The sequence below is a fragment of the Pristiophorus japonicus genome, chromosome 17, assembly GCF_044704955.1.
Source record: "Pristiophorus japonicus isolate sPriJap1 chromosome 17, sPriJap1.hap1, whole genome shotgun sequence".
NCBI classification, from domain to species: Eukaryota; Metazoa; Chordata; class Chondrichthyes; family Pristiophoridae; genus Pristiophorus; species Pristiophorus japonicus.
The window spans coordinates 116971409-116999141 of NC_091993.1; the positions used below are offsets into that span (position 1 = coordinate 116971409).

A 27733-nucleotide genomic window follows, 5' to 3' on the forward strand; every position below is an offset into this window, starting at 1 on the left:
CCTTACCTAGAGTTAAGTTTAGTGCAGGCACAGCCAGAGACTGGGGGGGGGGGGGGGGAGCATTAAACACAAAGGAGACAGGGAGGGGAAGGGAAGTTAGAGGATTTTACAAAGCACTAAACACCTTCACAACAACATTAAAGAAGCAAAGTACATTTAAAGCACTAAACAAAGCAGTACATTTAAAGCACCAAGCACTAAATGAAGCACAAAAAGTAATAAACAATTAATTAATAAAAAATAGAAGGAACCCTGCACCTAAAGCACCAAGGCCAAAGTAATAAGCAACCAATCAATAACAAATAAAAATAGAAGTCCTACCTTTATGTGAAGGGAAGGTATTTCTGTTAGCCTCTCAGTGTCTCTCTGTCTCTCCGTTTCTGACAGTGAGGAGGGGGAGGAGGAGGGAGGGGGTGGAGGGGAAAGGGGCTGAACAGGAGTGGGGGGGGGGGGTGCGGAGAGGCTGAACGGAGGCTGAACAAATGATTACTGTAATATGCAATTCTGAAAACCTTCAATCTGAATGGCATTTCCTTTGATGAGCAACAAAAAATCTACATAGTCTGCATTACCTTGTTGCAGTCACGGTATTCTCCTGCATATTAAAGAATGATTTTTTTGTACGAGTATATATGAAGGAAACCTTTGGCAGTAGGAAATAACTGAACCATCAGGTCCAATTTTCACACTGCACCATCTCCCAGAAATTTATCTGGGTTCAAACTAGATTACTCCTGATGTGACCCAAATATTCTGCCGTCTTAACTGTTTCAATGCCAGGTTTGAAGAAATATTTATCGCAAGTGCAATTTATCCAACTTCCATTTCAGGAAATCGCCTGACAAAGAAACTTCCACAAATTGAAGTCGCACACAAATATCTCAACTTCCCCCAATACAAACACGCTGAGCAGCAAGGTTTCTGGCTAACAGACACCTACAGGAGTGGAACTGACTGAAAATATAGGGGTGACTCTCTATCACCTGCACTCTGCAGTATACACACCCAGGCTCAGATGACCAATGGCATTGGAACACCACCTCCCCCACACAGAAAATGTAGATCAATGAATAATCTGGGTTAAGGAAGCCAGTTTCAGTGAAGTAAAAATATAGCTAACACCGGTTCAGTACAGTTCCACCAATATCCAATGGGTCTCTGCATTCCACTGTTAAGCCTAACACCTGGCCTTAAAAGTATAGGTCAGTACAAGGACACCATTTTGCAGCTTGGGTCTGCCTGCCTGCTCCTTTAGATATAATTCAAAGACAGACTGCTCTCTCCTCCGTCCTCCGATCATTCCTAACCCCGGACCCTCGCTCCTCCGGCTCTCCAATTGGTATTGGCACCCCTGCTCTCCCCTCCGGCCCTCCGATCATTTCGAGTGCCCCCCCCCCCCAACCCACGCTCCTCCATCCCTTCCCATGCTTCTCCCCCACCAATCACCTCCCCGGTCCCCACACCATTCAAAGACAGACTGGGGGGAAAAATGCCCTGCTGAGCCAGTGTGCATCGCTCCAATGCGCATGTGCAACGCTGCCGGCATTCAGAAGAACGCTGATCCCTAGCCCCACGCCCCTGCTGGCTGCGATCGATTTGCTCCACCCCAGGGAGATTCCGCTGCGCCACGCCATGCTCCAGGACGATCGGAGAATTCCTCGGTAAGATTTCGGCGCACTTTCTTTCCCCGAACAGGTTACGTAAATCACGGAGATGCGCCGTTTTCAGCAGCATCGGAAACTTGGGCCCAAAAAGAGAGGAAAAACAAGACCGAGGAAAAGAGATTCACTTGTTTATACCTATATACAGAAGGACCTATATACACTAATGTACCAATTATACAGAACAGAATATGTACTAACCTGTTTTATTTTACATCTCATTGAGAGAAATTTACACATATGTATAGGAATCTAGTATTGCAATGTTACCAGAACCAGAATATATACCTACTTGATACAGAATATATGCTTTCATTGTTGACTATACTGGCCTATGTTTTCATACTCAGAATCAGAATCATATATGTAATGTAACAAACATAACTATCGGCCTATTTGGATCACTTTGACCCAGTCCCATCAGGCCCTTAATTGGGACAATGTGGAATGAATCACTTGCTTCACAAGAGTGCGCCGTAAAGTGTGAATCAGAATTTGAAAATTTAACATCTTATAATATTTGAGATGAATTAGCAGTTTGAGAGATGGGACAGCTGAATCTTCAACATGCAGTGGCACAGTCACAGGTTTCAGGGCGATTCCCCACACACTGATCCCAGTTTGTTAACAGGGGGCAGGCATAGAGCTGAGGCTGCTCTGTCACAGAGAGAAGGGAAAACTGTCCTGCACTTGTGTACCTGCCTCTGCAGAACACGAAACTGCATTGGTCGATACCCCAAGATAGTTGTTTGTTCTGTCCTCCAGGAAGATGCAGAGCACAGGGAAAATTAAACAACAACTTGTTTATAGTGCTTTTAATGCAGTAAAACATCCCAAGGCACATCACAGGAGCGTTATAAAACAAAATTTGACACTGAGCCACATAAGGAGATATGAGGGCAGATGACCAAAAGCTTGGTCGAAGAGGTAGGTTGTAAGGAGCGTTTTAAAGGAGGGTGTAGAGGCTGAGAGGTTTAGGGAGAGAATTCCAGAGCTTAGGGCCTTGGCTGCTGAAGGCATAGCCACCAATGGTGGAGCGATCAAAATCGGGGATGCTCAGAGGCCAGTATTAGAGGAGTGCAGATATCGCGGAGGGTCGTGGGGCTGGAGGAGATTACAAAGGGAAAGTAAAACAAAAATTCAAAGTGCATTCAGACTCAGATGAAAGCTGGGTATTAATAGATCTCTGGCATACATCATAAGTCTTGTGATTCAATTATTAAAAATTTTAGAATCTCCAAAATACAAATATAAATGTAAATATATTAACGTAATAAGAGAATACTTATAGAACAGTTTTTGAACTGGGGATGTAATGACACTAGGATCTGAATGATAGTGTAGAATATTCCACTGATTCTGAAGAACTGATCTTGATGCCTCCCTTTTGCTCCTTCAAATTGGCGTCAATTGTGGAACTCCTCTTCGTCTGAGTGTCTGGTTGAATGGTCACCGTGGCATATATAATCATATCTTCAACTTCCCTGTCAAACTAAAATAAATACATCATTCAGATGCTTGAAACTGTGTAAAGAGTCTCACATAGTATGTACATTGAATCAGTTATCTTTCAATCAGGAATAGTTTCTCATGTCTGTTTCAGGCATATATTTGCTGACTCTTGACATTTTAGCTTTTCCAGCATATTTCGGTTTGCACCTCAGTTTTCTCCCTCAAGTGAATTATACTGGACGTCCAGTTCTCGAGTATGTTGACCACATGCTGATGTTAAATTATTGGAAATCATTGAAAGACTGTAAGTATGAAGGTAGAAGTGATCCAAAACTCGGCTGCCCGTGCCATAACTCTCACCAAGTCCCGTTCACCCATCACCCCCGTGCTCGCTGACCTACATTGGCTCCCGGTTAAGCAACGCCTAGATTTCAAAATTCTCATCCTTATTTTCAAATCCCTCCACGGCCTTGCCCCTCCCTATCTCTGTAATCTCCTCCAGCCCCACAACCCCCTGAGATGTCTGCGCTCTTCTAATTCTGCCCTCCTGAGCATCCCTGATTATAATCACTCAACCATTGGTGGCCGTGCCTTCTGTTGCCTAGGCCCCAAGCTCTGGAACACCCTGCCTAAACGTCTCCGTCTCTCTAGCACTCTTTCCTCCTTCAAGGCGCTCCTTAAAACTAACTCTTTGACCAAGCTTTTGGTCAACTGCACTAATGTCTACTTACGCGGCTCAGTGCCAATTTTTAAAATCTCATAATACTCCTGTCAACGCCTTGGGATGTTTCACTACGTTAAAGGTGCAATATAAATTTAGGGTTAGGGTTATAGTTGTTGTTGTTATAGTCTTGTTTGGATGCTATGCTGTTTTCAGTTTGTGTAAAACATTATGCTGTTGTGTTGATGCATCTTGAAGTGAAGGAACTAGAGTCAGGTTGGCTGAGCACTGCAACAAAGTGCCACCACCACCATGCCTGGTAGGTGAATGTACGTATGCAGCATTTACCTTTCACTAGATGTACATCTAACAGAACTGCTGTAAATTTTGTGAGCTCCCTTTGAGCAGCACTGTACCACAATCATCCTACCCAGTTGTTTCAGCAGCCTTTATGAACAGTATCAATTCTTGTGCGTACACAGTTAAAACTGGGTCCAGTGAAAAAGCCTTTAAAATAGGATAGCGCAGGTGAATACGTGGCTTGAGCAGTGGTGCAGCAGGGAGGGATTCAAATTCCTGGGGCATTGGGACCGGTTCTGGGGGAGGTGGGACCAGTACAAACTGGACGGTCTGCACCTGGGCAGGACCGGAACCAATGTCCTAGGGGGAGTGTTTGCTAGTGCTGTTGGGGAGGATTTAAACTAATATGGCAGGGGGATGGGAACCAATGCAGGGAGACAGAGGGAAACAAAAAGGAGGCAAAAGCAAAAGACAGAAAGGAGAGGAGGAAAAGTGGAGGGCAGAGAAACCCAAGGCAAAGAACAAAAAGGGCCACTGTACAGCAAAATTCTAAAAGGACAGAGGGTGTTAAAAAAACAAGCCTGAAGGCTTTGTGTCTTAATGCAAGGAGTATCCGCAATAAAGTGGATGAATTAATTGTGCAAATAGATGTTAACAAATATGATGTGATTGGGATTACGGAGACGTGGCTCCAGGATGATCAGGGCTGGGAACTCAACATTCAGGGGTATTCAACATTCAGGAAGGATAGAATAAAAGGAAAAGGAGGTGGGGTAGCATTGCTGGTTAAAGAGGAGATTAATGCAATAATTAGGAAAGACATTAGCTTGGATGATGTGGAATCTATATGGGTAGAGCTGCAGAACACCAAAGGGCAAAAAACGTTAGTAGGAGTTGTGTACAGACCTCCAAACAGTAATAGGGATGTTGGGGAGGGCATCAAACAGGAAATTAGGGGTGCATGCAATAAAGGTGTAGCAGTTATAATGGGTGACTTTAATATGCACATAGATTGGGCTAGCCAAACTGGAAGCAATACGGTGGAGGAGGATTTCCTGGAGTGCATAAGGGATGGTTTTCTAGACCAATATGTTGAGGAACCAACTAGGGGGGAGGCCATCTTAGACTGGGTGTTGTGTAATGAGAGAGGATTAATTAGCAATCTCATTGTGCGAGGCCCCTTGGGGAAGAGTGACCATAATATGGTGGAATTCTGCATTAGGATGGAGAATGAAACAGTAAATTCAGAGACCATGGTCCAGAAATTAAAGAAGGGTAACTTTGAAGGTATGAGGCGTGAATTGGCTAGGATAGATTGGCGAATGATACTTAGGGGGTTGACTGTGGATGGGCAATGGCAGACATTTAGAGACCGCATGGATGAATTACAACAATTGTACATTCCTGTCTGGCGTAAAAATAAAAAAGGGAAGGTAGCTCAACCGTGGCTATCTAGGGAAATCAGGGATAGTATTAAAGCCAAGGAAGTGGCATACAAATTGGCCAGAAATAGCAGCGAACCTGGGGACTGGGAGAAATTTAGAACTCAGCAGAGGAGGACAAAGGGTTTGATTAGGGCAGGGAAAATGGAGTACGAGAAGAAGCTTGCAGGGAACATTAAGGTGGATTGCAAAAGTTTCCATAGATATGTAAAGAGAAAAAGGTTAGTAAAGACAAACGTAGGTCCCCTGCAGTCAGAATCAGGGGAAGTCATAACGGGGAACAAAGAAATGGCAGACCAATTGAACAAGTACTTTGGTTCGGTATTCACTAAGGAGGATACAAACAACCTTCCGGATATAAAAGGGGTCAGAGGGTCTAGTAAGGAGGGGGAACTGAGGGAAATCTTTATTAGTCGGGAAATTGTGTTGGGGAAATTGATGGGATTGAAGGCCGATAAATCCCCAGGGCCTGATGGACTGCATCCCAGAGTACTTAAAGAGGTGGCCTTGGAAATAGCGGATGCATTGACAGTCATTTTCCAACATTCCATTGACTCTGGATCAGTTCCTATGGAGTGGAGGGTAGCCAATGTAACCCCACTTTTTAAAAAAGGAGGGAGAGAGAAAACAGGGAATTATAGACCGGTCAGCCTGACCTCAGCAGTGGGTAAAATGATGGAATCAATTATTAAGGATGTCATAGCAGTGCATCTGGAAAATGGTGACATGATAGGTCCAAGTCATCATGGATTTGTGAAAGGGAAATCATGCTTGACAAATTTTCTGGAATTTTTTGTGGATGTTTCCAGTAAAGTGGACAAAGGAGAACCAGTTGATGTGGTATATTTTGACTTTCAGAAGGCTTTCGACAAGGTCCCACACAAGAGATTAATGTGCAAAGTTAAAGCACATGGGATTGGGGGTAGTGTGCTGACGTGGATTGAGAACTGGTTGTCAGATAGGAAGCAAAGAGTAGGAGTAAACGGGTACTTTTCAGAATGGCAGGCAGTGACTAGTGGGGTGCCGCAAGGTTCTGTGCTGGGGCCCCAGCTGTTTACATTGTACATTAATGATTTAGACGAGGGGATTAAATGCAGTATCTCCAAATTTGCGGATGACATTAAGTTGGGTGGCAGTGTGAACTGCGAGGAGGATGCTATTAGGCTGCAGATTGACTTGGATAGGTTAGGTGAGTGGGCAAATGCATGGCAGATGAAGTATAATGTGGATAAATGTGAGGTTATCCACTTTGGTGGTAAAAACAGAGAGACAGACTATTATCTGAATGGTGACAGATTAGGAAAAGGGAAGATGCAACGAGACCTGGGTGTCATGGTACATCAGTCATTGAAGGTTAGCATGCAGGTACAGCAGGCGGTTAAGAAAGCAAATGGCATGTTGGCCTTCATAGCGAGGGGATTTGAATACAGGGGCAGGGAGGTGTTGCTACAGTTGTACAGGGCCTTGGTGAGGCCACACCTGGAGTATTGTGTACAGTTTTGGTCTCCTCACTTGAGGAAGGACATTCTTGCTATTGAGGGAGTGCAGCGAAGATTCACCAGACTGATTCCCGGGATGGCGGGACTGACCTATCAAGAAAGACTGGATCAACTGGGCTTGTATTCACTGGAGTTCAGAAGAATGAGAGGGGACCTCATGGAAACGTTTAAAATTCTGACGGGTTTAGACAGGTTAGATGCAGGAAGAATGTTCCCAATGTTGGGGAAGTCCAGAACCAGGGGTCACAGTCTGAGGATAAGGGGTAAGCCATTTAGGACCGAGATGAGGAGAAACTTCTTCACCCAGAGAGTGGTGAACCTGTGGAATTCTCCACCACAGAAAGTAGTTGAGGCCAATTCACTAAATATATTCAAAAGGGAGTTAGATGAAGTCCTTACTACTCGGGGGATCAAGGGTTATGGCGAGAAAGCAGGAAGGGGGTACTGAAGTTTCATGTTCAGCCATGAACTCATTGAATGGCGGTGCAGGCTAGAAGGGCTGAATGGCCTGCTCCTGCACCTATTTTCTATGTTTCTATGTTTCTAAAAGCAGCAAGGCCAGCTGTGCAGATATATTTAGCTTGCATCTCAGATCATTGCTGTCACTATGTTAGTAGTGTAGTTTTGTATCTCTAATGTGATGCTTGTATCAAAATCAGCTTTTGTGCACTGTGTAATGTACTGACAGAAGTCCTACAATTATTGCAAGATTGAATGTTAGATGTGGAATGGCCATGGATTGTATCCCAAATGATAAAGTTATAAGCACAGGATCAAGTTATAGGCACAGAAGCCAAGGTTTCTTCGAAAGCACCTCCCATACCTGCGACTTCTACCACCTAGAAGGACAAGGGCAGCAGGCACATGGGAACACCATCACCTGCAAGTTCCCCTCCACGTCACGCACCATCCTGACTTGGAAATATATCTCCGTTCCTTCATCGTCGCTGGGTCAAAATCCTGGAACTCCCTCACAAATTGCACTGTAGGAGTACCTCCACTATACGGACTTCAGCGGTTCAAGAAGGCGGCTCACCACCACCTTCTCAAGGGCAATTAGGGATGGGCAATAAATGTTGGCCTTGCTAGCAACGCCCACATCCCAGCAATGAATAAAAAGAAATGGCATCTGCCAGATGTGGGTCCATTCTTCCATCACATCTAGATTTGTTTGTACGCTATTTTTCTCATCCAATGTCCTAACACCTGATTTGTACCATCTGCGAATTTGCCACCAGTTCCTCCAATATCTTCATTACCAATACAGTCTTTGCCTTTCTCCCTCTCTAACGCCAAGCCTTGCACGACTCCACTAGTAACTGGTCCGCACACCAAACCACTGCCATTAATAGTCTTCTGCCTACAAGGATGCAATTAATTCTATACCTAACCCAAAATCTACCCATTAATCCCACATAATTATATTATTAAGGAGCCTATTGTGCCAAAATTAATTTGAAACCCAAAGTATACAATAGCAACATAATTGCAGTGATTACTTTGAAGCATTTGTTGCTTATTGAAGTCAGGATGAATGGGTCATTTTCCGGTTGGCAAACAGTAACTAGTGGGGTGCCACAGCGATCAGTGTTGGGGCCTCAACTATTTACAATCTATATTAATGACTTGGATGAAGGGACCGAGTGTACTGTAGCCAAATTTGCTGACGAGACAAAGATAGGTGGGAAAGCAAGTTGTGAGGAGGACACAAAGAATCGGCAAAGGGATATGGATAGATTAAGTGAATGGATAAAAATTTGGTAGATGGAGTATAATGTGGGAAAATATGAGGCTATCCACTTTGGTAGGAAGAATAGATATGCAGATTATTTCAATGGAGAGAGACTACAGAATGCTGCGGTACAGAGGGATCTGGGTGCCCTCGTACATGAAACACAAAAAGTTAGCATGCAGGTACAGCAAGGAATTAGGAAGGCAAATGGAATGTTAGTCTTTATTGCAAGGGGGGTGGAGTCTAAAAGCAGGGAAGTCTTTCTACAACTGTACAGGGTATTGGTGAGACCACACCTAGAGTACTGGGTACAGTTTTGGTCTCCTTATTTAAGGAGGGATATACTTGCATCGGAGGCAGTTCAGAGAAGGTTCACTCGGTTGATTCCTGAGATGAGGAAAGTTTGAGTAGGTTGGGCCTATACACATTGGCGATTAGAAGAATGAGAGGTGATCTTATTGAAACATATAAGATTCTGAGGGGGCTTGACAGGGTAGATGCTGAGAGGATGTTTCCCTTTATGGTGGAATCTAGAACTAGGGGGCATAGTTTCAAAATAAGGGGTCGCCCATTTAAGACCGAGAAGAGGAGGAATTTCTTCTCTGAGGGTCGTAAATCTTTGGAATTCTCTACCACAGAGAGCTTTGGAGGCTGGGTCATTGAATATATTCAAGGCGGAGATAGACAGATTCTTGAACTGCAGGAGAGTCAAGGGTTATGGGGAGCGGGCGGGGAAGTGGAGTTGAGGTCAAAGATCAGAGCAGCCATGACCTTATTGAATGGCGGAGCAGGCTCGAGGGGCCAAATGGCCGACTCCTGCTTCTATTTCTTATGTTTTTATGTAAATTAAATATCGTGTTAAGACATTGCAATAGAAGAAAAGTGGATCAATATACAATTATCTTATATTACATCCCATTCTTACCTTGCTGATCGTGATGGGGGATTCTGGGTTTTGATTATTGCCTGTAAAACAAATACCATGTGACTCACTCCGAACAAGAACCTGTGGTAGGTTTGGCTTATTCTAGTCTAGTTTCGCACTCACTCACCCACACTCATCAAACCAACCACATTCATCTAATCTACCACAGGAAACTGCAAACACTTGTTGCTGCAATCACTTGCTATTTCCTTCCCACACGACTATATAACCACTTCCTTGAGAGTGTTGTACAAGATACAGTTGAGTATGGTGCACTGCGATACCTCTTGGCTTGTGCTGCGTGCAAACCCGACTCATGGACTATTTTTGTCCTCTCTCCTCCCCCAAACAATTTCAATTTCCCGATGGTGCTGAGTAATGTACACTTAATACTTCTCAAAACACTGTGGGATTTCTCCCTGACGCTGGAGAGCTTTTCAGTGCTTTCTTCTACAATTTTCTGCCTCAAGCACTAGAGGCTGAAATTATATTATAAACTAAGAAAGGGAGGCAAAAGTTTGATCTGAATCTGCGGCCGGAATTTTAAGGAGGATGGCGGGTGGGAGCGGGGGTGGGGCTGTGAGGCAGTCAGGGGAACCTGGGAGGTCGGCTTCCTCACAGACCCTGCCAACTTTAACGGCAGGGCCTGATTTGCATGTGAGGCCTCAGTTTCCCGTCCGCAACCAGCCTGATTGAGAAGGTCTCGCGCCATCTCGGTTACTGCCCCTGAGCGGAGCGCTGAGCAATTTTGGCCCCTTAGTGTTTTACCAATTTCCTGCTTTAGTACAAAAAAAATTCACGGCACAGAAGGAGGCCATTCGGCTCGTCGTGTCTGTGCTGGCCGACAAAGAGCAACCCAGCCTAATTCCACTTTCTAGCTCTTGGTCCGTAGCCTTGTAGGTTGCAGCACTTCAAGTGCATATCCGAGTACTTTTTAAATGCCTTAAGGGTTTCTGCCTCTACCACCCTTTCAGGCAGCAAGTTCTAGGCCCCCCCACCCTCTGGGTGAAAAAAGTTCTCCAACTCCCCTCTAATCCTTCTACCAATTACTTTGCCTTTTGGTCATTGACCTCTCTGCTAATGGAAACAGCTCCTTCCTATCCACTTTATTTGGGCTCTCAATTTTATGCACCTCAATCAACTCTCCCCTCAGCCTCCTCTGCTCCAAAGAAAGCAACCCCGATATATAAAGAATCCTGGACGAATTCAAGGCAGCAATCCGCCAAAAGGTTCCTCTGATGTTATATACCATAAAAGTCTTTGAATCCCAAGGTTCAATTACTATTTCAATGACTCAAATAGCTAGGACAGTGAGGAGCTGAACTGTACACATCTGGCTTTGTCCTGGTGGATTAATTAATCCCAGCAGCATCTGTGGTAGGGGTTCCACAAATAGCTTCAGCACCTCAAACTGAGGGAGAGAGGAATCAGCTGGAATTCCTGATCCGAGCTGCTATCCCGTAACTCCTGCCAGAAGTGGTATGGCCGGAGATTGGGCGATGTTTGTTGCTATAACCCCCCCCCTGCAGTTGAATAGCCTGCCGATAGTCACTTTCTGAGCTTGTGTGTGAGTAACGGACGATTGGTCGAGGTGCCAAAGGGGTGAGCGCGCAGCCATGCAATCGTGCTTCAACAAAGCGTCAGTGTCTTTAGGAGAGTTGGGGGGGTGGGGGGGACTGCGGGGGGAGGAGAGGAAGAAAAACAATTGAGTGCCTGTAACTTTGTACACTGCAAGGAATTGTTGCAAATTCTGCTGTTGCAGTTAATGATGATATGAAATGACTCAGGATCGCACATAATACTTTGTTTCTTTGGATGGTGAATTACATAAAAATATAAGAAATAAGAGCAGGAGAAGGCCAATCGGCCCCTCGAGCCTGCTCCGCCATTCAATTAATCATGGCTCCTCTTCGATCTCAACTCCACTTTCCCGCCTGGTCCCCATATTCCTTGATTCCCTTAATATCCAAAAATCTATCGATTTCTGTCTTGAATGTAAACATAGAAACATAGAAACATAGAAAATAGGTGCAGAAGTAGGCCATTCGACCCTTCGAGTCTGCACCACCATTCAATATGATCATGGCTGATCATGCAACTTCAATACCCCATTCCTGCTTTCTCTCCATACCCCTTGATCCCTTTAGCCGTAAGGGCCACATCTAACTCCCTTTTGAATATATCTAACGAACTGGCCTCAACAACTTTCTGTGGTAGAGAATTTCACAGGTTCACCACTCTCTGGGTGAAGAAGTTTTTCCTCATCTCGGTGCTAAATGGCTTACCTCTTATCCTTAGACTGTGACCCCTGGTTCTGGACTTCCCCAACATTGGGAGCATTCTTCCTACATCTAACCTGTTCAATCCCGTCAGAATGTTATATGTTTCTGTGAGATCCCCTCTCAATTCTTCTAATTTCCAATGAATAAAAGCCTAGTCGATCCAGTCTTTCTTCATATGTCAGTCCTGCCATCCCGGGAATCAGTCTGGTGAACCTTCGCTGCACTCCCTCAATAGCAAGAATGTCCTTCCTCAGGTTAGTAGACCAAAACTGTACACAATATTCAAGGTACTCAACAATTCAAAATCCACAGCCCTCTGAGGTAGAGAATTCCAAAGATTCACAACCCTCTGTCTCCCTACCTCAGTCCTAAATGGCTGATCCCTATTCTGTGAATGTGGCCCCCAATTCTAGATTCCCCCAGCCAAGGGAAACATCCTCCCAGCATTTACCTTGTCAAGCCCCTTAAGAATTTTCAATGCAATCACCTCTTATTCTTCTAAACTCTAGGGAATATAGACCGACTCTCTTCAATCTCTCCTCATAGAATTACAATGGAGTTCCCATCTCACCCTATCCCCACTGTAGTTCTCCTTATCTTTTACTTCCTTTATTTTGTTTACATGTCAAATAAGTACTGATAAAATTGAGTACGATTGTTTTGGCTCAAGGGGCAGAATGGTCTTCTCCTGTTCCTATGTTTCTTCGATGAGTTCTTTTCAATGTTATATTAATGGTTTATCATTGGACTATTACACTAAACCATTATTGTTACTATTTGCATATATATTGCAGAAAAATGTTTTGTTGGCTACTTACCCTCATTTTTGGTAGTTTTCGGTCTTTGTTTTCTCCATATAAATCCAACTATCAGTGATAAGATTACTAGTCCCAGCATAACTGGAAGGATGATGTACCATATTTGTTGGGCAGTATTACTGAAAAATTGAAGTAGAATTGATGAAATTCAGGATTTGCACACACAATAGAACAAGGGAAAATGTATCTAACACTGAGTAGATTAAACTAAAAAGAGGAAGCGGTCTTAACTGTAATTATCTGTGAGCTGAAAGATGACCTGTGTTCTGGTGAGACTATCTCTCACTGATGAGGATGCACTGCAGCAACTCGCTGAGGCTTCTTCGGCAGCAGCTCCCAAACCCGCGACCTCCACCACCTAGAAGGGCAAGGGCAACAGGCGCATGGGAACACCACCACCTCTGCGTTCCCCTCCAAGGCACACACCATCCTGACTTGGAAATATATCGGCTGTTCCTTCATCGTCGTTGGGTCAAAATCCTGGCACTCCCTCCCTAACAGCACTGTGGGAGCACCTTCATCACACGGACTGCAGCGGTTCAAGAAGGTGGCTCACCACCACCTTCCTGAGGGCAGTTAGGGATGGGCAATAAATGCTGTCCTTGTTAGCGACGCCCACAAATTCATGATTGAATAAAACTCCGAGCTGAGGTGTGAGGCTTTCCTTTGATGGAGGGAAGTCAAAAGAAAGCGGAAATGTCGAGCTCATATACTATCCTCAGCAGACTGATTATTGTCAGGGCCTGGGAAAATTGTGCTCCCTGACTTTTGCACTGATTGTAATAAATAGAAAGACAATTAATAGAAGAATTACTGGGAAAAGTATGGCACAAAAAAGGACATTGTGTGGACTGTGCTAGTTTTAAGGTCATCTGCAATGCTCAGCGTAACACGTGAGGACAGCCAAACAATCTATTAACTTTGACTTCAATCAGAATTACGCAAGAATTTTTAATTTGTAGACAACTATTAAAACCTTACCTTGCGATATTGTCGGCATGTGTTGGACCTCTTGTTGTTGCTAGGGGATTTGTTAAAGTAAATATAAGCCAATGAGTAACTGATAACCATCCACACACAACATAACTTTCATCTTCATCAAACCTGGGAGAGTCTAGAACCAGGGGTCACAGTCTCAGGATAAGGGGTCGGCCATTTAGGGCTGAGATGAGGAGAAATTTCTTCTCTCAGAGGGTGGTGAATCTTTGGAATTCTCTACCCCAGAGGGCTGTGGAGACTCAGTTGTTGAGTATATTCAAGACAGAGATCGATAGGGTTTTGGATATTAAGGGAATCAAGGGATATGGGGACAGTGCAGAAAGTGGAGTTGAGGTAGAAGATCAGCCATGATCTCATTGAATGGTGGAGCAAGGTCTAGGGGCTGAATGGCCTACTCCTGCTCTTATTTCTTATGTTCTTACAACTTACAGTACTTAAGAAGGTGAATGCGTGGGGTGGGGATGGGGGCGGGGGGGGGGGGGGGGTAGGGGGGGGTTGGAGGGTGACGGGTGAGAAACATGCTTTATTCACTCTTAATACTGATTGGTTATGTTTAATTTTCCTCTTGCCATAAGCCAATTGGTCAAATTCTGGATAGATGAACAAAGATGGGTTGAATGGACTTTTTTTGTCCTTAATTATTGTACGACCTTGTCAAGAGGTAGCCTGAGGAAAGGCTTGATTCAGTTAGTGATAGAAATAACACAGATATATTTTGAGGGGGGGTTCAAGAGGGGCTAACAGTGTTAGAAACATAGAAATTTACAGCGCAGAAGGAAGCCATCTCGGCCCATCGCGTCCGGTTTAGAAGGGCAACACTCTATGAGGGACAGTAGAACTTTCCATTTATCTTTACGAATGTATCAGCATCAGTTTCTATACTATTTCTGTACTTTTATACATTTTTCTATGTAGTTCTGGCCTGATGCCACTGTCAAGAAGATGGGTTACGGTTAGGCTTGCTCTGAGACCGCTATTAATGATCACTTTAGTCAGCCACTGGGAAACCACGCAGATATAACTCTAGCCTCCAATATTTCCCTCCCCTGTGCAGGCAAATAAAAGAAAGACTTGCATTTATATAACGCCTTTCACGACCACTGGACATCTCAAAGCTACAGCCAATGAAGAACTTTTTGAAGTGCAGTCACTGTTGTAATGTAGGAAACGCGGCAGTCAATTTGCACACAGCAAGCTCCCACAAGCAGCAATGTGATAATGACCAGATAATCTGTTTTTGTTACGTTGATTGAGGAATAAATATTGGCCAGGACACCTGGGAGAACTCCCCTGCTATTCTTCAAAATAGTGCCATGGGATCTTTTACGTCCTCTTGAGAGAGCAGATGGTTTAATGTCTCATCTGACAGACAGCACCTCCGACAGTAAAGCACTCCCTCAGCACTGCACTGGGTGTGTCAGCTTAGATTTTTATGCTCAAGTTCCTGGAGTGGGACTTGAACCCACAACCTTCTGACTCAGAGGCAAGAGTGCTACCCACTGAGCCACAGCTCTACTAAATGCTACTCTATGCCTCAATGCCCAGTGTTGTCATCTCAAAATGATATAGAATTTACAACAGAGGTGCTTTAATATATTTTCCTTTTCTTTTCCACTGAAGGGGCTGCTCTTCTTCATTCATAAGGTGAGTGAGATACAGCACTGGACCAGCGACTGAAATAAATAGAATAATCCTGGCTTCATTCACTGCCCACCAGGAATAATCCTGGCTTCATTCACTGCCTATCCTAACACTATATTAATTGGAATTAATTCCAACATATGTTTCATGTCTAGATTAAGTCAGCCGTGGCTCAGTGGGTAGCACTCTGACCTCTGAATCAGAGGTAGTAGGTTCAAGTCCTGTTTCATGGACTTGAGCACAAAAATCTAGACTGACACTCCAGTGTAGTGCTGAGAGAATGCTGCACTGTCAGAGGTGCTGTCTTTTGGATGAGATGTTAAACTGAGATCCCATCTGCTCTCTCTGGTGGACGTAAAAGATCCCACGACACTATTTCGAAGAGCAGCAGCGGTGTCCTGGCCAATATTTATCCCTCAATCAACATAACAAAAAAGCAGATTATCTAGACATTATCACATTGCTGTTTGTGGGAGCTTGCTTGTGCGCAAGTTGGCTGCTGTGTTTCCCACATTACAACAGTGACTACACCCCAAAGGTATTTAATTGGCTGTAAGATGTTCAGTGGTCGTGAAAGGCGCTATATAAATACAAGTCTTTTTCTTTAATCTAAATTTACTGACTTCTATGTATTACTCAGCACAAAGAATAATTTAACTGAACTTTATTCTTACAATATGTATGGGCAGTAACAAGACGTAGAGAAGATGTTTCCAGCTGTGGGGGAGACCAATCCCAAGGGTCATAGATAAAAGATAGTCATTATAATATCTAATGAGGACTTCAGGAAAAAAAGTCTTTACCCAGAGAATTGTTAGAATGTGGAACTCGCTACCACAAGGAGTGGTTGAGGTGAATAGCATAGATGCATTTAAGGGGAGCTAGATAAACATATTGAAGGGTAAAGGAACAGAAGGATATGCAGATAGGGGTTGATCAAGTAGGGAGGAAGTTTGTGTGGAGCATAAACACCAGAAGAGACTAGTTGTTTCTCATCCTTATTTTCAAATCCTTCCATGGCCTCATCCCTCCCTATCTCTGTAATCTCCTCCAGCCCCACAACCCTCCCGCGCCCCCCCAGATATCTGCGCTCCTCTAATTCTGCCCTCTTGAGCATCCCTGATTATAATCGCTCCACCATTGGTGGCTGTGCCTTCTGTTGCCTCGGCCCCAAGCTCTGGAACTCCCTGCCTAAACCTCTCCGCCTCTCTACATCTCCTCCCTTAAGACGCTCCTTAAAACATATCTCTTTGACCAAGCTTTTGGTCACCGGCGCTTATTTCTACTGATGTCAATTTTCTAAAATCTCATAATACACCTGTGAAGCGCCTTGGGACGTTTCACTACTTTAAAGGTGCTATATAAATGCAAGTTGTTGTTGTTGCTGTCAATTCTATGTAACATCGACAGAATTATAACAATAATTTTATATTGATTCATACCTTCAGAAATGGTCAGGATTTTAACATGTGCAATCTCTATTTCAACTATTGTTGCTGCTCCACACCAATACTCTCCCTCATCTCCTTTACTAATGTTGCTCAGGGTAACAGAAAAATTATGCTTATTGTTAGTTGTGATTGAAGCTCTTCCACTGTACAGATTTTCCACACGTCCATCGGAACTGGCTATAGGGGTGCACTTATTTACAGAGGTTACTTTACAGAAGAATTTCTTATAGCTTGTATACTGCTCCGTGTACAGGCACTGTACAGTGGTGACATTTCCCATGACACCATTGATCTGCGATTTGATTGGCAACAATGAATCTGTTGGTAAATGAAAAAACAAATAACAGTAAAAGTTCAAAATGCTGAAAAACTAAACATCTTTCGTTGAACAAAATATAAAATTAATGAGCCAAACATTGAAAATGTCAAAAATCTTTTCCGTTCTTAAAGTACGAACAGAATTATAGAGCCCAGTGTAATCACTGAAGGCCCCTGTGTTCACTCCCTGCCCATTCTAATACTATCTTTGTTCATGGTGTACAGTTTGCACCATGTTGGTCCAAGTTTGGTAAATTTTTTCTGCATTGTGTGGCTACAGTGCAAACGCTAGCAAAAGCCTGGGTACATTTTCTAAGTACCACATAAAAGATTACTGCACAAGATAAAAGTTCACGGGGTTGGGGGTAATATATCAGCATGGATAGAGGATTGGCTAACTAACAGAAAACAGAGAGTCGGGATAAATGGTTCACTCTCTGTTTGGCAATCAGTAACAAGTGGGGTGCCGCAGGGATCAGTGCTGGGATCCCAACTATTTACAATCTATATAAACGACTTGGAAGAAGGGATTGAGTGTAACGTAGCCAAGTTTGCTGACGATACAAAGATGGGAGGAAAAGCATTGTGTGAGGAGGACACAAAAAACCTGCAAAAGGACATAGACAGGCTAAGTGAGTGGGTAAAAATTTGGCAGATGGAATATAATATTGGAAAGTGTGAGGTCATGCACTTTGGCAGAAAAAAATCAAAAGAGCAAGTTATTATTTAAATGGAGAAAGATTGCAAAGTGCTGCAGTACAGCGGGACCTGGGGGTACTTTTGCATGGAGCACAAAAGGATAGTATGCAGGTACAGCAAGTAATCAGGAAAGCCAATGGTATCCTGGCCTTTATTGCAAAGGGGATGGAGTATAAAAGCAGGGAAGTCTTGCTATACAGGGTATTGGTGAGGCCACACCTGGAATACTCCGTGCAGTTTTGGTTTCCATATTTACTTGCTTTGGAAGCAGTTCAGAGAAGGTTCACTAGGTTGATTCCGGGGATGAGGGGGTTGACTTATGAGGAAAGGTTGAGTAGATTGGGCCTCTACTCATTGGAATTCAGAAGAATGAGAGGTGAGCTTATCGAAACGTATCAGATTATGAGGGGGGCTTGACAAGGTGGATGCAGAGAGGATGTTTCCACTGATAGGGGAGACTAGAACTAGAGGGCACGATCTTAGAATAAGGGGCCGCCCATTTAAAACAGAGATGAGGAGAAATTTCTTCTCTCAGAGGGTTGTAAATCTGTGGAATTTGTTGCCTCAGAGAGCTGTGAAAGCTGGGGCATTGAATAAATTTAAGACAGAAATAGACAGTTTCTGAAATGATAAGGGGATAAAAGGTTATGGGGAGTGGGCGGGGAAGTGGAGCTGAGTCCATGATCAGATTAACCATGATCTTATTAAATGGCGGAGCAGGCTCGATGGGCCATAAGGCCTACTCCTGTTCCTATTTCTTATGTTCTTATGATGGAAGGTGCCTAACTCCAGGCCTGTTAAAATGTGCAGGTTTGGAAAAAAGTTCAGGAAATAGACCCACGCATTATGTTGGTTGTCGGCTAAAGATACACAAGCAATGTGAGGTGGTTATTTGTATGTCTAACAGAGTTTTAGCTGTTATTGCTGGAACCATTGAGTAAAAAATGGGCTACGTAGGGCTCCGGTACACTCACCCTTGGAGTATTGCAGGTGAAGTCAATCGAAAGGAAAATCGAGAGGCAAGTAAAATGGGCTGCCGCTTCCCGATCACCCATTTTGTGCTATTGCGCAAGACTGATTTCACCCCCCTCTCCCCGCCGCACGCACCCCCACTCCCCCCTCCCCCCCACCCCCACTCCACCAGCCACAACATTCGGGCCTAAATTCATTACTGCCCGAAGCCGGGATGTGATCTGTGTGGCACGTTAGAACGAGGAGGCCCCTGGGCCTTCCTAAATTAAGGGGGGGGGAGGGAGGGTGATCAAAGGTGGGCGGAGGGTGAGCGCGGGTCGACAGCGGCTGCAGTCGTAATGTGGCGGCAGGAGGAGTGCTCCTCCAGGCTTCTTCCAACACCTCTAGCAGCCCCACTGGTTAGGCCGCTGTAGAGCCTGAAAAAGTAGTTAGAGCTTGCCGTAAGGCCATTGTCGCCTTATAAAAGGCCCTGAGAATTGAGCAGTGTCCCAGACAGTTATTTTACTTTGGAAACACAGAGGCTTGGGGGGGGAATATGAGTTAAGGGGGTTGAAATTGTCCCTTTTTGCGACGCCTGTTAGCACCTCTGGGGGGCACTAATGGGGCGCGAATTTGCACAGGAGTTAGTGTAGGTGCTGCCACGGTAATGCAGCGACCTGTGCTGCCGCGCATCCGGTGATGATGTCACCGCGTGGCGACCCCTTTCCTCCCCGCGGCGGATATTGCCCTACGTCCCGTGAGCGAGCGGTGCCAGCGCCAGCCTCGCGGGTCACAAACCGGGCCGACATCCGCTCACGGGGCAGAGGTTAAAGGGGAGGTCACGATCGCCCCGCGCCGCCACTGTGCAGTCCGGTGGGTGCCGTGCTGCGGCCTCAGTGGAGGCCTAGTGAGGACCATCGGAGGCCGTGCAGTGTGCGCAGCCGCCCTCCCCTTTACGAGCAGGGGCGGGGCGTTGAACTGCGTCAGCGCTACGTGAAGCATCCACGCAAGATTGCATTCACTTCCTCTGAGGGGCGATAACTGCAATTTCGCGGCCGGGGCAGGATCTCCGCATCGGTTACTGCCCCCAATCGGGGCGCTGGGGAATTGATGAAATGAATGAATGATGAGGTGAAGTGATACTGTCTATTTAGATAAGGAAATGGAGAGGGCTGTTCGGGTGAGAGGTCATTACTTGATCCCCAACCATTCCTAGTGTGTCTGTGATAATACCTTCAGAACATAAGAACATAAGAATTAGGAGCAGGAGTAGGCCATACAGCCTCTTGAGTCTGCTCCGCCATTTAATAAGATCATGGCTGATCTTTGACTTCAACTCCACTTTTCTGCCTGATCCCTATTACCCTTGATTCCTCTGAAGTCCAAACATCTATCTATCTCAGCATTGAATATACTCAATGGCTCAGCATTCACAGTCCTTTTGGGTGGAGAATTCCAAAGATTCACAACCCTCTGAGTGAAGAAATTCCTCCTCATCTCAGTCTTAAATGGTTGCCCCCTTATCCTGAGACTGTGACCCCTGGTTCTAGACTCTCCAGCCAGGGGAAACATCCTCCCTGCATCTACCCTTTCAATCCCACTCAGAATCTTATATGTCTCAAGGAGATCACCTTTCATTCTTCTAAACTCCAGAGAGTATAGGCCTAGTCTACTCAATCTCTACTCATAGGACAACCCTCTCATCCCAGGAATCATCAAGTGGTCCTTTATTGCACCCCATCTAAGGCCAGCATAACCGTCCTCAGGTAAGGAGACCAAAACTGTGCACAGTATTCCAGGTGTGGTCTCACCAAAGCCCTGTACAATTGCAGCAAGACTTATCGGGGCCGAAATTGTCCTCTGCCCCAAACACGGCGGATAATTCAAGTTAAATGAATATTCCCCGCCCGAATCCATGGGGCGGAGAATAGAGGGATTTTGCCCTCTTTTGGTGAAGGAATTGTCGGGGTGGTGTTTGGGGCAGCCGAGGGGAGGAAGTGCATCGGGAGCGGGGCGACGCAACGTCCCTCCCCCTCAGTTAAAAAGGAGGGCCGCTGTGAGCTCTGCAGCCACTTTGGTGGTGCCCACTGGGCCCCCAGGGAGGGCTTCGGCCGGGCCAGTGGGCCGGCACCCGAGGGACGGGGGTGCAGAGATGCCTGTTGCCTGTTGCCTGTTGGTGGCCCGGCTGAAACCCATGGCTGCCATTGTTGGACCGACTGCAGAATCGGCCAACAATTAAAATAAAATGGTGGTCGCGGTGGTGCACCCTCTCCTTTAAGGGTGGATGCCCCGGCCAGCTACTGGCAGCTTCCCGCCAGGAAAAGCTGTCGGGGGGCGGGGGGGGGCATTGAGCAGAGGCTGCTCTGCTCCAGCGGGCCTTCGCTGAACGGAAAGGGGTGTATGCCCGGTCGGAAAGGCCTTACCACCCCATTACTTCGTCTTAGAGGTGGTAATTGACCTTAAAGACGGGGGCAATTTTGACCCCATTTACTCTTGTACTCCAACCCCCTTGCATTAAAGGCCAACATACCATTTGCCTTCCTAATTACTTGCTGTACCTGCATACTAACTCTCGCTGTTTCCTGTACGAGGACGCCTGAACACCAACATTTAATAGTTTCTCGCGATTTAAAAAATATTCTTCCCACCAAAGGGACTACCCTCACATCCGAGTAAGCTGCGCTTATATTAAGGCCCCTTCAGCCTGTGAAGAGCAGCAGTCCTGATGTCATTGCATCCAGACCACATTATCAGCCCTATTATCTTCTTACCTGTGAAAACCTTCAGTAATATGATATCTAAAACGTCGATATCACTTCCATGTTGACGTCCACACCAGTATATCCCTGTATCTCTCTCCAAAAGGTGTTTTATGGTCCCAGTAATTAACCCATTGGCATGAGTGATCGACACTCTTTCTGAGTAACCGTTGTACTTATTTCCGTTAGTGCTCGCTATAAGATCGCACTTGTGGTCGGAAGTTGCTTTACACAAGGTAATTACATTGTTCCCTTGGTTCGCTGCCTGCGGACATTCTATGGTAAATGTTTTTCCCACTGTGGCTGTCACCACCGTCGCTGCAATCTGTGTCCACAAACCTGTTGGGCGAAACCACACGTCATAAAACTTAAAGTAACGCAACAATCACGACATGCGTGGATTTTTTTTTACCGCAGTCAAGGCCACTTACGGCCCAAAGCATTCAAGGTCCTATTCCACTGAGAGCCAAGAAAGGAGGGATGCTCGTCAAGGACAGAGAGGCAGTCAGTGCCCACTGGAAGGAGCACTTCGAGGATCTCCTCAACCGAGACTCTGTCTTTGACGTGAGTGTCCCTGACTCCATCTCACACCACCTCGGCACAATCCCAGCCTGGCATGAGGTAGAAAAGGCCATCCGACAACTGAAAAACAACAAGGCCTCAGGAGCAGATGGAATCCCTACCGAAGTATTAAAGCATGGCGGAGAAGTAAAACATAGAAACATAGAAAATAGGTGCAGGAGTAGGCCCTTCTAGCCTGCATCGCCATTCAATGAATTCATGGCTGAACATGCAACTTCAGTACCCCATTCCTGCTTTCTCGCCATACCCCTTGATCCCCCGAGTAGTAAGGACTTCATCTCACTCCCTTTTGAATATATTTAGTGAATTGGCCTCAACAACTTTCTGTGGTAGAGAATTTCACAGGTTCACCACTCTCTGGGTGAAGAAGTTTCTCCTCATCTCGGTCCTAAATGGCTTACCCCTTATCCTTAGACTGTGACCCCTGGTTCTGGACTTCCCCAACATTGGGAACATTCTTCCTGCATCTAACCTGTCTAAACACGTCAGAATTTTAAACGTTTCTATGAGGTCCCCTCTCATTCTTCTGTACGCTTGGCACGAATCAATATTACCCGCCGCATCTGGCAGAACACAAATAACAAAGGCAAAGGGGTTCACATGGGGACAAACAAAGGAAACCGATCAGGGAAGTGACGTGCCTCTACTGAGTAGACCATCTAGGAAGCTCAACGATCAAATGATGCTTGATTAAATGAACAGACTATCAGTAAACGATATGTTAAACAGCTTGAAATTTAACAACACGATATTCATATACACTTTGTGTTCCACACGAGTTGTAAGTTTATCTTCACTATTGGAGAAACCTGAGGACAGAGAACATTTTTTGTCCTGTTAATCTCCAAATAATAAATTTTGATGAAGCGCATAAACCTAAAATATTAACCTGTCTGACGCCGATTGCCGCTGGGCCAAATTGGCACTGAGGGGTTGTTACCGCTCCTTAATGCCGACACTCCGGCTGCCACCATTTTTAAAGGGGCCTTCTCTCGGGTGGCCGGAGCAACCGCCTGTTTGGTACAGTCGGCCTCTTGATTATGCAAATCGTACTCACCTGTTCATATCCCTGTAATGTCCCGCAATATCCTTCTGTCCCCCTCCCTGAGAGAACATTCCATTCCTCTGACTCAAGCTTCTTCTGCATTGTCTCCTCCCTCTGCCCCACCATTGATAGTTGAACACAAGAACATAAGAAGATAAGAAATAGGATCAGGAGTAGGCCATATGGCCCCTCACGCCTGCTCCGCATTCAATAAGATCACGGCTGATCTGATCATGGACTCAGCTCCACTTCCCTGCCCGCTCCCCATAACATTTTACTTCCTTATCGCTCAAAAATCTGTCTATCTCCACCTTAAATATATTCAACGACCCAGCCTCCACAGTTCTCTGGGACAGAGAATTCCATAGATTTACAACTCTCTGAAAGAAGAAATATCTCCTCATCTCAGTTTTAAATGGCCGGCCCCTTATTCTGAGACTATGTCCCCCAGTTTTAGTTTTCCCTATGAGTGGAAATATCCTCTCTGCATCCACCTTGTCGAGCCCCCTCATTATCTTATAAATTTCAATAAGATCACCTCTCATCCTTCTAAACTCTAATGAGTAGAGGCCCAACCTACTCAACCTATCTTCGTAAGTCAACCCCCTCATCTCCGGAATCAACCTAGTGGACCTTCTCTGAACAGCCTCCGATGCAAATATATCCTTCCTTAAATACGGATACCAAAACTGTACGCAGTACTCCAGGTGTGGCCTCACCAATACCCTGCACAGTTGTAGCAGCACTTCTCTGCTTTTATACTCTACCCCCCTTGCAATAAAAGCCAACATTCCATTTGCCCTCCTGATTACTTGCTGTACCTGCATACTAACTTTTTGTGTTTCATGCACAAGGACCCCCAGGTCCCTCTGTACTGCAGCACTTTGCAATTTTTCTCCATTTAAATTAAAATTTGCTTTTCTATTATTTCTGCCAAAGTGGATAACCTCACATTTTCCCACATTATACTTCATCTGCCAAATGTTTGCCCACTCACTTAGCCTGTCTATATCCCTTTGCTGATTTTTTGTGTCCTCCTCACAATTTGCTTTCCCACCCATCTTTGTATCATCAGCAAACTTGGCTACATTATACTCGGTCCCTTCATGCAAGTCATTGATATAGATTGTAAATAATTGAGAGCCCAGCACCGATCCCTGTGGCACCCCACTAGCCAGTGTTTGCCAACCGGAAAATGACCCATTTATCCCAACTCTCTGTTTTCTGTTAGTTAGCCAATCTTTTATCCATGCTAATATATTACCCCCAACCCCATGAGCATTTATCAGTTTGCAGTGATTGTGACCATCTTTAAAAAAGGGGACAAGTCCGACTGCGGCAACTACAGAGGAAGCTCCCTGCTATCAGCCACTGGGAAGGTCGTCACTAGAGTCCTCCTCAATCGTCTTCTCCCTGTGGCCGAGGAGCTCCTCCTGGAGTCGCAGTGCGGATTTCGTCCCCTCCGGGGCACAACGAACCTGATTTTTGCAGCGTGACAGCTGGAGGAAAAATGCAGGGAACAGCGCCAACCCTTATAAACGGCCTTCTTCAACCTTACAAAGGCCTTTGACACTGTCAACTGCGAGGGTCTATGGAGCGCCCTCCTCCGTTTCGGATGCCCCCAAAAGTACGTCACCATCCTCCGCCTGCTCCACGACGACATGCAGGCCGTGATCCTGACCAACGGATCCATCACAGACCCAATCCAGGTCCGGACTGGGGGTCAAGCAGGGCTGCATCATCACCCCAACCCTCTTCTCAATCTTCCTCGCTGCCATGCTCCACCTCACAGTTGACAAGCTCCCCGTTGGAGTGGAACTAAACTACAGAACTGGTGGGAAGCTGTTCAACTGTCGTCGACTCCAGGCCAGGTCGAAGACCACTACAACCTCTGTCGTCGAGCTGCAGTATGCCTGCGTCTGTGCACACACAGAGGCTGAACTCCAGGACATAGTCAACGTATTTAATGAGGCGTATGAAAGCATGGGCCTTACGCTAAACATCAGTAAGACAAAGGTCCTCCACAAGCCTGTCCTCGCCGCACAGAACTGCCCCCCCAGACATCAAGATCCACGGGGCAACCCTGGACAACGTGGATAATTTCCCTTATCTAGGGAGCCTCTTATCAACAAGAGCGGGCATTGACGACGAGATCCAACACCGCCTCCAGTGCGCCAGTGCAGCCTTCGGCTGCCTGAGGAAAAGAGTGTTTGAAGACCAGGCCCTCAAAACTGTCACCAAGCTCACAGGGCCGTAGTAATACCCGCCCCTCCTGTATGGCTCAGAGATGTGGATCATGTACAGTAGACACCTCAGTTCGCTGGAGAAAAACCAACAATGATGTCACCGCAAGATCTTACAAATCCCCTGGGAGGACAGACGCACCAACATTAGTGTCCAGGCCAACATCCCCAGCATTGAAGCACAGACCACACTTGATCAGCTCCGCTGGGCAGGCCACATAGTTCGCATGCCAGACACGAGACTCCCAAAGCAAGCGCTCTACTCGGAACTCGTCCATGGCAAACGAGCCAAATGTGGGCAGAGGAAACGTTACAATGACACCTTCAAAGCTTCCCTGATAAAGTGCGACATCCCCACTGACACCTGGGAGTCCCTGGCCACAGACCGCCCTAAGAGAAGGAAGTGCATTCGGGAGGACGCTGAGCACCTCGAGTATTGTCGCCGCGAGCAGGTAGAAATCAAGCGCAGGCGGTGGACGGGCGTGCAGCAAGCCAGGCTCCCAGCCCACCCTTTCTTTCAACCACTGTCTGTCCCACCTGTGACAGAGACAGTGGTTCTCGTATTGGACTGTACAGCCACCTAAGAACTCATGCTAAGAGTGGAAGCAAGTTTTCCTTGATTCCGAGGGACTGCCTATGATGATGATGATCTTGTGCAGTAACCTCTTATGTGGCACCTTATCAAATGCCTCCTGGAAATCCAAATACACCACATCCACTGGTTCCCCCTTATCCACTCTGCTCATTACATCCTCAAAGAACTCCAGCAAATTTGTCAAACATGATTTCCCTTTCATAAAACCATGCTGACTCTGCTTGATTGAATCATGCTTTTTCAAATGTCCCAGTGCTGCTTACTTAATAATGGACTCCAGCATTTTCCCAACGACAGTTGATAGGCTAACTGCTCTATAGTTTCCTGCTTTTTGTCTGCCTCCTTTTTTAAATAGGGGCATTACATTTGCGGTTTTCCAATCCGCTGGGACCGCTCCAGAATCCAGGGAATTTTGGTAAATTACAACCAATGCATCCATTCTCTCTGCAGCCACTTCTCTTAAGACCCTAGGATGTAGGCCATCAGGTGCAGGGGACTTGTCCGCCTTTAGTCCCATTATTTTGCCTAGTACTACTTCATTAGTGATAGCGATTGTATTAAGTTCCTCCCTATAGCCCCTTGATTATCCACTATTGGGATGTTTTTAGTGTCTTCTACCATGAAGACCGATACAAACTATTTGTTCAACGTCTCTACCATTTCCCTGTTCTCCATTATTAATTCCCCAATCTCATCCTCTAGGGGGCCAACATTTACTTTTAATGTACCTCTAGAAATTCTTACTATCTGTTTTTATATTTCGTGCTAGTTTACTTTCATAATCTATCTTCCCTCTCTATCATTTTTTTAGTCATTCTTTGCTGGCTTTTAAAAATTTCCCAATTCTCTGGCCTCTCACTAGTCTTGGCCACATTGTATGCCTTTGTTTTCAATTTGATACCCTCCCTTATTTCCTTAGTTAGCCACAGATGGTTATCCCTTCTCTTTCAGTTTTTCTTTCTCATTGGGATATATTTTGTTGCGAGTTATGAAATATTTCCTTAAATGCCACTGCTCATCAACCGTCCCGTACTTTAGTCTATTTTCCCAGCCCACTTTAGCCAACTCTGCCCTCATACCTTTGTAGTCTCCTTTATTTAAGCTTAAAACTTTCTTTCTTTCCAAGTGAATTTTAAACTCAACCATATTATGGTCATGCATTCCTAGAGGATCTTTTATTATGAGATTATTTATTAATCCTGCCTCATCACACAGTACTAGATCTAAGTCTTCACTTAGGTCCAACTCTCTGGAATTCGATTGCTAGACCCCATCCTGCTCTCCAACTCCCACTCCTCTTTTAAGACCCTCTTTAAGACCTATCTCTTTGACCAAGCCCCTCCCAATCTGTCGTTCTTTGGCTCAGTATCTGTTTCCTCACACTGCTGTGAAGCGCTTTGAGCCATTTTTTCGATGTTAAAAGCACTATGTAGGTGCGAGCTGTTGCTCCTAAATATACAATTGGAGAATCTTACTTGATGTCAACGTGAGGAACAGCAGAGCAGCGACCTTCATCCTTCCAGTGAAGTTTTCAGTAAAAATGTTTCTGTGTGCTGGTTAAAAAATCTATGCGGAATTTTCACATCCTCGTAGAATTACAAATACTTTCGCAATATGACATTTGATCAGAGATATTGCCAAATCTTCCTTTTTCCTAACTCGCTGTGTGTGTATACGT

At 45.4% G+C, this 27733-nt stretch overlaps 1 protein-coding gene across 1 annotated transcript; it reads right to left on the bottom strand.

Annotated features, from left to right (window-relative positions):
- Positions 1 to 1694: 1694 nt before the first annotated feature.
- LOC139228288 (polymeric immunoglobulin receptor-like) lies at positions 1695 to 27733 on the bottom strand. Its single transcript, XM_070859468.1, has 7 exons — positions 27531 to 27733; positions 21603 to 21929; positions 16855 to 17181; positions 13754 to 13793; positions 12773 to 12891; positions 9673 to 9713; positions 1695 to 3153 (listed from the first exon to the last, which is right to left on the bottom strand). The coding sequence occupies exons 1-7, from the start codon at positions 27568 to 27570 to the stop codon at positions 2983 to 2985; spliced, it is 1065 nt and encodes a 354-aa protein (XP_070715569.1). The 5' UTR covers positions 27571 to 27733; the 3' UTR covers positions 1695 to 2982.

Coding starts and splice junctions, on each gene's coding strand:
- LOC139228288 (XM_070859468.1), bottom strand. CDS start 27,570: ATGAAGGTCGCTGCTCTGCTGTTCCTCACGTTGACATCAA. Junction 21,930..27,530: donor GTTCCTCACGTTGACATCAA/GTAAGATTCTCC, acceptor TTCGCCCAACAG/GTTTGTGGACACAGATTGCA. Junction 13,794..16,854: donor AATCCTGACCATTTCTGAAG/GTATGAATCAAT, acceptor CAAATCCCCTAG/CAACAACAAGAGGTCCAACA.